This window comes from Dichomitus squalens, assembly GCF_000275845.1.
Source record: "Dichomitus squalens LYAD-421 SS1 unplaced genomic scaffold DICSQscaffold_62, whole genome shotgun sequence".
Taxonomy (NCBI): domain Eukaryota; kingdom Fungi; phylum Basidiomycota; class Agaricomycetes; order Polyporales; family Polyporaceae; genus Dichomitus; species Dichomitus squalens.
The window spans coordinates 158,994-169,984 of NW_006766944.1; the positions used below are offsets into that span (position 1 = coordinate 158,994).

The following is a 10,991-nucleotide window of genomic DNA, read 5'->3' on the forward strand; positions in this document are numbered from 1 at the left end:
GAAGTTGATGGAGAGGGTAACATTGACGTGGACGGGGCTTTGCTATCGGGAAACGAGGTGAACCCATTAACTGACCCGACAGTAGCCGTAGTCGTAGAAGTGATAGTCGAACCGCTATTTGCAGACAAGATGCTTGACGAGGATAGGAGACTGGTGGAGGGCGCTGACGTCTCGTGTGAACTGGGGGTCTGAAGTGTGGATGAGGATTGGGTGGGGTGTGATGTGGCCGCCACAGAAGTTGGTGAGGATATGCCTGCTGGAGGCGGTGAAGCGGACGCAGTGACCGTTATGGTGGTGGAAGACACAGCGGTGCTCTGAAGTGTGATGGAGGAGACCGAACTGCTACTTGTTGTACAGGATGCCGCCTGCACTACGAAGTCTTCGGTTTCGTCGTCGTTGTCATTGACGTCCAATACTTGAGCAAACAGCAAGAGCCTCCTACTCTCGCCCAGCTCTGGTGTCCATGTGAAGGAGCTTGATTCGATATTTTGGAATTCGTCCACTGTATCCCCAGTGTCGTCATCGATCATGAAAAGCGCGAAGGGGGCTGTGCCACCAGTCCAAGAAAAGGTGAATGGGCTGCATGGAGTGAGATCAGGGATTGAATGGACCTCGAATGTGGGAAATCCACGCCCTTGTACGGAAGTCAAGAAAGGCGACAGGGATAAGAGAATAATGAGAGTCTCGTGGATGCGCTTATGTTGACGACGCGAGCGGTACGACTTGACAAAGGAGTGCAGAACGTATGGGTAGTAGGCACCCCATCGTGAGGGCCTATGTAGTGCCATGGTCCTAATTGTTTGACGTTCTGCATACGACTCTAGCAGAACACACATGAACGGCGAAACTGATACGACGGAGATCGAGCTCACCAGAGAAAGGGCACAAAACCGCGGATTCGACGGCGCTCTGAACGTCAGACCGTTCCCCGGGACTTGCTGCTACAAAAGACTACGGAGTCGAACAATTAACGATGAGACCTAGAGAATCAGGCGAGAAGATGTCACCATCCGTGCTCGCTGGAAGTGCGCGGCCGAGAGGCGTTCGGGTGGAGAGATATGCTCAACACGTAAAGGAAAACGGGTAGGGTGTAAAAGGCAGGTTATGAGCTTTATGAGGCCCACGGAGCGATGAGAATTCTCGGCAGCCAAAGAAGCTGCAGATATCGTTCTAACGTGATCGTCTTCGGGAGCTCAACACCGTCCCATACCCGGATACGAGGATGACTGTAGTCACGGTACTGTGGCAATCTCGTAGAACGGTCAGGAAGTATACCACTGCCTCAGGGTTCCAGGGTTTTCCGCTCGTGAGAACAATCGGTAACGTTTATGTCATGCGTGAGACGCACGACCCAGCGAGACTATCCAACATCGGAGCAAACACCAAGTCAAGAAGTCCTGACAGCCTTCTGTGCATTTCCCTTCTGTGGGGATTCAGAGTATGCAACGTGACCTAGCTGCGACTATCGTCATTGAGGATATGATGAATATTTACCGTTGCCGTAATGAGAGACAATACCTGCAATGGTTCATCCTTCGCACATGACGGACCGTACAAATGCAGGTACCTCGAAAGGATATGAGTGAATCTGCTACTCTTCCCGTCCCTTAGTTTGTCATTCTTCTATAGCGTCCCTGTCAGACGATCTATCAGTCGGAAAACAATGATATTTCGTGATGGCATCTGCCAGCTGACCTAGGGCGAGTTCAATCTTCAGCTCGTATCTATCAGTTGAAAGATGGCAGAAGGTGGAAGATCCATACTTCCTGTCAAGAAGGCTCGGAGCAAGTATGTTAGAGACGCCGTCTTGTCTGTCTGGTGAGTTCCGCTTGGCGGCTCTCCAGTAAGCTGCACGGCACCATCTTCCTCGATACTCGAAGAACGTACTCTCACGGAGATGGTCAGCTCTCGGAGATGGCGTCCGGGCATGGCAGACTCCGATGCTGAGTCATGACTGCACCACTACACCAGTCCTGTCGAGTGCGGCGGTGAAGACAAGGATCGCGGTATAGGGACGCTCCGGAAGTCGAATGCGACTACGCATGATTATTGCAATCGCGACGTCGACAGAGCTCGGAAGAGTTTCGCTATGAGCGGGAGAGGTTCCATGGCAGATTTCGCGAGGGACATCACAGCGCTTATTGGCCGCGGAGCACCGATCCGCGAGACAAAGACTCGACGCGGAACAGCTCGCGAGAGGTGTTGGCCGCAAATGGACCAGAAGACAATGTGACGGGCCTCAGACGACGTCCAGTCGTAGTATCCCACGATGTCATCTCTAGCCTATCAGCACGAGAGGTCGAAGGGGTCCCTAGAATTGAACATGTTGGTGAGTCTTCCGTAACCGTGGAGAGCACCACCAAGAACTTCCTTACCTCCTGAGATAACTATGTTGTTCGTTTCCATCCTGGCCCTCCGCCGACGTCGCATGCAGAACCAGATCGCGACTCCTGTGGCAAGAATAACTAGGGAAACCACCGCGGCAGACACGCCAGCAACAGCCCTCGTGTTCCAGGTCTCACGATGACCTGTGCTCGGTGTTTGGGTGGGTGGGGCTAGCGAGGCTGTCACTCCAATGCCCGTGCCTGCGGAAGACGACAGGTTGCTCGACTTCGGCCGGCGGTTAATGATGGTTGCGAGGGTGAAGAGGGGAAGATGACTGGCGGCCTGAACAAAGAAGCTGAGATGGCCGAGGAGTGGCTGGATCCAGGTAGCGACGAGGCGCCTGATCTGGAACTCGGTCCATGCATCGGAAACGCCGTCGGAAGCGGGAACGAGGCTGGCACCGATGTTCTAGATATTGCATAGTTACTCGAAGCAAAGCTCGTCCTAGATGTGATCTGTATAGATGTGGCCGCAACCGTAGCCGAGGTGGTAGGCACGCTCATGGTATTGTTTGCAGATACCCACTGTGACGGAACGCAGCTGACATTGTTACTCGGTAAAATGGTCAACGGGCCTCCGGTACTATGCTCGCCGGAGCTGGCCAGCAGATGCAGAGAAATGGACATCCCTGCGGGAGCGCTGACCGTCCAAGGCAACTCTTGTTCCGGGATACCCACAACTTCGACGAGCTCGAGGAAATCGTTGCGATTGATACTGAGCTTGAAAGGCGGGGTTCCACCGGCCCAATTGAACACGTACTCTTCGCACTGCGTGGGATGAGGCATTTGTGGCGGGAAGCCAAAGCCATTCTGTCTAGACGCTGCGGTCGCTGACAAGGAGTGCGCGGTAGTGACGAGGAGGGAGTCTGACATGGAAGGAGCGTAGTCGAGCTTCGGAGACATCGCTTGGACTGTATGATGCTGCATCAGCCAGAAACCACAGAGATACTTGTACATACAATGCTCACCTAAGGAAGCCTTCGAACACCGTATATTCGTTGAATACGACCAGCTCCCGCTGGACTTGCGCAGATATTTGACGAGGAGACAACTAACGACTCAGAAAGAGGCGGCAGAGTCAAGTGAGTCGCTACAAGGTAGGAGGGTCGCAGGGTGAGAGCTACGTGGACGTTGGTGCATAGTTGGTAGCAACAAGGCGTTTCAACGGCGCCTCTTCTGCGAAGTGGAAGATCAGTGGCCCTGTATAGCTTCGACCATACGGCGGGCATCACGTACCGACCTGAATGTAATTTGCATCACAGCACGCGCTGCGCCGAGTTGCAATTACTCCTCGCACGCCGCTGACGAAATACACCTTGTGGCTTACACTCCAGAGTATCTCTGGCCCCTCGCCGCTTCGCGCACCATGTGCTGTAAGAAAAATGAGAGAGCCACGCGCTGGGCCGAGACGATGACGACTCAGCGGTAATGGGGAGACTGCGAAACGCGTCGCGTCAGCAACGGGCGCAAGTGGCACACGGCGTCATTTCAGCGGGCGCAGCGCACTAACTACGTGGAAGCCGCCCCCCTGCGAGGACCCTGGATTTACTCAATTAGGCTCACCGCAGACATGCCAAGCTCGCCGTGAGTAGAAACCCTCAGGACAGAAGATAAATTTGAGTCATGAATCTGATCAGAACGCAATACAGACGTACTGAAAGCGACTCATCGAGAACAGATTAGCCGGATGCTTCGCTGCGGTCAACGGCCTGTATCGTTCGGTTATTTCGGGGATGGCACCGCTTACCCTCCAAGAGCTGTACAGGTGCACTCGCATAGCGCTCGAGCACGGCAGAGCTGGGTAGCAGCCTTGGGCAGTGCGGTCGAGATGGCATGTAGCTCCAGCTATAAGAACGTGGATGTCAGTATAGCGGCGTAGATAAGCGAGTCAGTAGCGTCGCAGCGAACTTGCAATCGGAGAAGGATCTTCGCGCGAAGACATTTGCGTTCTCACAAATTAGGAGACGACGCAATTATATAAGATTGTCCCGTGGCGATCGATTCATCGATAGTACATGCATGAGCAGCCTCCTGCTGGAGTCAGTAGGTGCAAGCGATGACATCCAGGGCACAGGGCACACATACCTGATTCCTACGGTTGGACACGCCACTCGAGCACCCCTTGCATTTGGTCCCCCATGATCCTCCTTCGATGGGTGGCTAAACCACACGCGCACATCAGCGCATCGTTTTTCCAACGACAACAAAACATTACACACCCACTCACCTCGAGATGTATTGAAATGGGTTATGTGAGTCATCGCACATCCCATTCGTCGAGCATAATCAGATCAAGCAATCCCAGATGCACGGGCCCGTGCTCCTGTACCGTGAAACCTCGTAGACCGGGATCGAGCCCAATGCCACATCCCAAATGCGCCTGGATTCTGCGAACGCCCCCTTCAACCTCAGTCCAGCCTGGGCACTTTCCCGTAGATGCCCACGCGGTTTCCGGCCGAATCGAAGCCGCGATGGAGGTCGTCGGACCATCGCGTTGCCCGCTTGGGTATGTTTCTTACGTTGTAGATGTCGGTGAGGAAAGAGCACACATGTGTGGAAGTAGAAATGAAGACGCGGAGTTGTGGGTGTAGAGATGGGGACGCGGAGTTGGGAGAGGACAGCTAGAGCGGCGGCTTGTTGACTTGCTGCGCCATCGTCTTGAGCGGAAGGGGTATTCATGGAGAGAGGATGTATGTATAGACAGGTAAAACGTACCCTTCAAAACCCAGAAGTCGCTGCGTTAGGGGACGTGTCAGGTTCGCCTCCAGCAATATCGCCACCCCCACCAGGTCAACCATCCGCGTTGTACACACGAGGTGTAGAGACAGCTGATCACTCACTTTAGGCGAGGAGGTTGACCCTTTGATGGCATTGGGCGACAAGTCAACGCCCGTGTACGCGCCCCACCGCTGGGAGCCGAGTGTACGAACACTCTAACTTAGCATTAGGAAGACGTCATGAGCACGGAAAAAAGCTCACCGCATAGTCCTCATCGTAACCCCACGTTCGTCCTGCAAATGGAAATATCAACCGGAGGCGGAAGGGGTCCGCCGTCGTCGCGACTTCCGTTGGTAAGAGTCCAACGAGTATTGTAGCATACCTCCAAAGCATCTGGTTCTTCCTAAGTCTACATCCGCGTTGACGTCTGCCGTATTACCCGACAGAAGCCCGCAGATGGGAGAGATGCCATCGTTGTCACCAAGCCCAGAATATGCTGAGAAGTGCGCCCGTCCACGAGCGTCAGAGGAGTATGCACAGGGATAGGAGCTATACAGCCTGGTGGCCGAGCATGGCCTTCGGAGAAGGCGTCGAGGACACAGCAGGCGACAGGATCCTCTCAGATGGTGATGGATGTCTAAAGAAAAGCCACCGCGGGCGACCCGAAGGCTGAAGAGCACTAACGCGTCACAGATTGGGCCAGATCGGCGCAATAGACTTCTCCTATAATCGACGAGTACTGTTAGGAGCTGAGAGCCATGGTATTCGAACGTTGATACACGGTCGGGAAAGATGATCTTGGTGCAGGCGACGAAAGAGGCGCCTACGTTGGTCCGGCCTGCCCTGAAGTCAGCCCGGTCACCCTATTGTGCTAGCTGACGGGACACGGCTTTTTACGTGGACTGGGCTAGGAGACCTGGCGTACTTGGGCTCGGGCACAGTGGAGGCCAAGCTGTTACGAAGAATGTTACAAGTGGACTAGGCGAGCGAAGGAGCGAGGCGGCGGTGACGCGGCCGGACAGAGAAAACTGTGTCGGGCGAGAGCGCCGGTCTGGACGTTCGAGGCCGTCGGCCTCCGCAGAAAGACTTGTGAATCTAAATCGGCCCGCCACTATCTATGTACCTCGCACTGGCAGTTCCCAAGCTCAGATGGTACATGAACATGCCAATAACGTCGGAGGTTCTCGTATGTATTGGTTGAGACAGTCTTCCAGAACTCCTACCCGCTGTTTGGTCGGGACGGTTTAGCCTCGCGGGTCGTCGGGGGGGAGGGGGGGGTCCGGTACCAAAGCAATCACCTATACATTCGTCAACAATGGTACTGTAGGTACATGTTCCAAGCCCACCTACTTCCGTTGATTTGGAAGTCTTCTCAGTAAGTCGCACTGTATGGGTATTCAAGACACTAGCGCTACGAGTACACGGCTCGGACTCCATGAAGGATTTGCCAAGATGTACGTTATCAAGTCCTCTTTGTCTTTTGAGGATTGAACTCCTTGCTGACATTGACTCGCCTTGTAATAAGCATGAAATCCCAGACCTGTGAGGGGTGATGTAGTTGTCGCAACACTTTTGGAGGAAGGCTTCCAGCGTGGGTTGAGAAGGTGGACCACATGCTAGAAGGGTTGGTTACTTACGGATAGAGATGAATTAATATGTCGCTTTGCAGACAGACGTCGTCATGGAGGTCTTACGATGCTACAACCAATGCGTATCCAACTCTCAGGAGTGTCATCCGATACCTCCGTGAGCATTCTATAGATCACATTGCCGCAGTAGTATGTCTTTACTCGTGTGTTGCAGAGAGATCAGATGTGCAGGCGAGGTTATGTCAAAGTCACTGATCACACATTGAGGCGACTTGGCATAGCACGCGGGCGGTGCAATCGAGGGCGACTAGACCGAACTACTAAGCAATGCCGGTTTCTCATCATTCGTGATTGACTGACACTTATGATAATCCATATATAAAGCCCTGTCACATCGGAACTCTCTTCTCTCTTGATCTGCCGGCCTCACCGATGAAGCCTCTTGAATGAAACCCGGGTGAATTGGACTCGCCAAGGGATGCTTTACTATCCAGACAGCATCACTGATGACATTGACTACCATTCATCTAAGTCAGCTCCCTAGGCTCTCTACGAGAGATAGGTACGTAACCAGCCAGCCAGGAAGTTGATAATGCTAGAGACCCTGACTGATCCGCCACAAAACAAGCGGCCGAGGTGACCGAAATGATATATTGTTGTCTTGAACTACGTCTGGTTTCGATGGTGACATTAGATGAATAAGGCGTAACCGCTGATGTTGCTAGGCCAGTGTTACCCAGATTGTCGTTTTAAATCTAGCTGTATTCCCTAGGGTGGTAGGAACGTTTTCCCATCAAGGCGGCAACACATATGGATCGCTGATCACTCGATCACTTGTAGGATGTGAGCTGACATATCAGTCCAGACTCGGATGTTGATCTCATTCCTGTACACATGGTTACCTATGTCCTTCGCTTTTCTTCTCGCTGCGAAAATCTCTATGTAAACGAGATGCGCAAGGGTGGAGACCCTCAAAGGACGTAACTCTTTATCTCTCCACCACAATGTCTTGCTGGCCTGACCCGACCCAATCCTCATACAATGTGTCCTTACGAATCAATAGCAGCAGCTCTGAAATCAATTATGTCGGCGGTTGGACCACCGAAGGCATCTTCAAGTACTCTGAGTTATCAGGAGACATAGCAACATTTTCATTCATGGGTACGTATTGCAGACACATAAAGACCCGCTCTTAGTAATGAGATAACAATTATCCTCAGGTACATCTATCACAGTCTTTGGAAAGGTTACCGGTCCAACCATGCAAGCTTCCTACGGTGTCGACGAATCCTCGGACAGTGGTGTCCTTTGTGAAGTAGACGACCTTCATTTCAGGGAGCTACCTTTCCAAGGCCCCCTCTACACATCCCTTCCATTGGGTCCAGGACAGCACAAGCTCCTAATCACCAATAAAGGCATCGAATTTTACTTTGATCACCTCGAAATCTCCAACAACAATACAATATCTTCATCTGCCCAGTCGCCGCCATTGACACCTTCCATGACTACCGCCACACTCACATCGACTGCCCCCCCTTATGAGAGTACTGCTACAGTATTCGTGCCAAGTACTCAAATATCTAGTTTGTTAGTCATTTCCTGCTGGTGAGGGAAGGCGTCCGATATTGATTGAGATGTTAATATTTCGTCAGGCCAAACTCCTCATCAGCTGTCGCCGGTCCAACAGAGAACTTGCCAAGGCCCAAATCAACCTTGACAGGGGAGATCGTTGGTGTGGCTGCCACAGGGTGGCTGCTCCTGCTGGCGGTCGGGGTAGGCCTCTATTGGAATCGCGTGAAGCATGGTAGAAAGGCGCGCAGTAATTCGTTAGGTGAGCTTCGGGCATCATAACAATATTGATGCTTCCAGGCTCATGTGTCGAAGCCTCCGGGAGGTCAACGGAATCTCAGTCAGCACAAGCCATGCGTGAAGCTCGTGACGACCCCATCTCTGCATTTGCGGAGTTTCACGAAGCCCCCCCGATCTACAGCTCGATAGACTTTCACACCAACCCTTCAGTCGGGAACAGTCAGTCGGCACCTTTGGTCCAAGCTAATGGGGCCTATGTTCCGGATGGAACTTTGAACAACAACAACTCAAAGAGAAATGCTCCATCCGTGGAGAGCCTCCTACAGCAGCAGCGCGCTGCAAGAGATACAACACGGCCAGGAAAGAAGTCCTGAGAGGATCTAGGAACAAGGATCTATTCGGCTGAGGAACGTCACGGTGTAGATGCTGGTAGAGAGTCACTGAGCAGACAGTCATCGATAGACAGCGGTGAAGGGATTATTCACGTGGACGTGCGGAGCGACACGGCTGTAGTGTAAATGCGATAAACAGTAAACAGTTGACAATACGGGACTGCTTATGTGTATAGCCATATGGAAATCAGAATGAGTGATGGGGTATTCAGAGAAGCTTAAATATCTACTCCGAGTCAGTAGACACGCTATTGGGCATTGTACTGCTCAAGTTCATGACTAGGACATCTTACGCTGGCTTGGATTACGTACAGAAAGCCGTAAATCTGACAAAAGATCTCAGAAAACATCCAGGCTATTCAAGATAGTCAGAATAAGGTGGGGGAAGGGTAGACGCCTCTGACATGCTCTCTTGCTCGATACCTTCCGTATTTGCTTCGCCCAATCTCCCTCCGGCAAGCCTGAACCCCCCATCCGTTTCACATATGCTTGCATCGGTTATTTCACTTGATGGGAGAACATGCTCATCCCTCGTCTCTCCGAGAATTTTCTCATAAGTACCCTGTACTTGTACCAAGGTATCTCCGGGAACAAGTGTAATAAGCGAATTAGGGGCCTCTACATCCGCATCGTTGATATATAGTTGAGTCCCGAAAGGATCTTGCACGAGACGTTAGATGTTATGGAGCGTGCCATGACAGTCAACGCTACTCACCATCCGTATGTATGTTCAGAACACCTCCCACCAACTCTTCATTGTGACCGTTGTTGTTAATAGCTGATTTTAAAGAGGTATCCGGAGGCTTTCGGTAATCCCGAACAGTGGGCAAAGCGTTGAGACCTATGTGCCGAATGACGGTATAGAAGGGAAATGCAGTCCGCAACTGGGATTGCAAGATATCTACCAAGAAAATATACGTACCTGTACATGTACTTGCTTTCCTAAGCCACGGAAGACATCTGTTCCGTCGTAAGATGCAGAAGCTTAGGGCTGAGGTCAAGCTGACCCCAATCAAACAGGCCCCGACTGCAATGCCCACTGTGGCACTAGTACTGAGGGATGGACTTCTCGCGGGAGTCTCAGAAGTCGAAGCCGGCGTTGGATTGGAAGAGTCAAATGTCTACGCAATATTCAGGAGACCTTCAGTTGATGGGCTCTCGGCATCAACTTACAACGCACCTGGGATTGCATTGTCATCGAGATACTATTGGATGTAGCCACGATCAGACTACTGACCGAGCCAGCTGCCCCGACGGCTGATGTAGATGCAGAGTGTCTAGACGTGGGCAGGGATATAATTGCAGTCGAAGAAGTCGAAGGAGGGAGATCTTCCGGTGCTATTCAAGGATACTGAAAGGAGGTTCTCCGAACCTCCTCACTGACGCCAGGTAACAGAGATCAAAACAAGCTCTATACCCAGGTCAGGAGGAACTGTACATGTGAGACTACAATAATGAACATACCTATACCGAGGTCAGGAGGAACTGAGGAGCTCGGCATAGGCGTTCAGGTATATAAGGGGTCCTTAACGTAAGGCAAAGAGGGTTCCGAGTAGGGAGCGATCCAGCGATCCTTACAGGTACCGACAGATATCAGTATTGCTACCGACTGTGCAGACATACGTGCTTACTACTACTTGGCGTGATTACGCTGGTTTGGGTTGGAGAATTTTGACTAGTCACGGCGTCGAGAGGGTAGAGGCTGGTGTAGATGACCGACACAGTGAACATAACCGAAGATATGCACGCGTCCTCATTAGTCTCACAGAGTCGCTCTGTAATTGAATTCGGTCCATCCACTGATGTGATTTTTTCATACCAACACGCGGCGACGGTGTTGATCTCCGTGATAGTGCCACATAACGTTCCGACAGAAGCCGTGAAACTCTGCCAAGGCTCGTTGGGGTCTTGTTGTCGATTCGATAACACCGGGTGGTGGACGGTCCGGAGTCGTTGTGCAGTATCACCTGAAGGGGGAAGAGAGATCGGTTTAGAGTGAGTAGGCTGCTGTTTGTCAGCAGGTAGGGTCGGGATGGTCCACAATGCCATGGTTCGATGAAGGTACGTTTTCGGGGAACGGGTCGAGGGCATCAGTGACC

At 52.2% G+C, this 10,991-nt stretch overlaps 3 protein-coding genes across 3 annotated transcripts in view; 1 reads left to right on the forward strand and 2 right to left on the reverse strand.

Moving 5' to 3' along the window:
• The window catches only part of DICSQDRAFT_129736 (uncharacterized protein), a gene marked incomplete at both ends in the record, with an annotated part of 2,253 nt that extends 1,723 nt beyond the window's left edge, over window positions 1-530 (reverse strand). Inside the window, one exon of the mRNA XM_007370174.1 lies at window positions 76-530. Within this exon, the coding sequence (XP_007370236.1) occupies window positions 76-530 (455 nt within the window). The remainder of the gene's footprint in view (window positions 1-75) is intronic.
• A 1,608-nt stretch (window positions 531-2,138) lies between these two features.
• On the reverse strand, window positions 2,139-5,495 carry DICSQDRAFT_129737 (uncharacterized protein; the record flags this gene model as incomplete). Its single annotated transcript, XM_007370175.1, has 13 exons — window positions 2,139-2,311; window positions 2,376-2,793; window positions 2,931-3,295; window positions 3,621-3,755; window positions 3,891-3,912; window positions 3,948-3,981; window positions 4,040-4,093; window positions 4,132-4,229; window positions 4,470-4,544; window positions 4,651-4,885; window positions 5,100-5,119; window positions 5,225-5,317; window positions 5,364-5,495. The coding sequence occupies 13 exons, from the start codon at window positions 5,493-5,495 to the stop codon at window positions 2,139-2,141; spliced, it is 1,854 nt and encodes a 617-aa protein (XP_007370237.1).
• A 2,200-nt stretch (window positions 5,496-7,695) lies between these two features.
• Window positions 7,696-8,874, forward strand: DICSQDRAFT_129738 (uncharacterized protein; the record flags this gene model as incomplete). The annotated part of the gene is made up of 4 exons (XM_007370176.1): window positions 7,696-7,852; window positions 7,912-8,278; window positions 8,344-8,522; window positions 8,561-8,874. The coding sequence occupies 4 exons, from the start codon at window positions 7,696-7,698 to the stop codon at window positions 8,872-8,874; spliced, it is 1,017 nt and encodes a 338-aa protein (XP_007370238.1).
• Window positions 8,875-10,991: the final 2,117 nt, after the last annotated feature.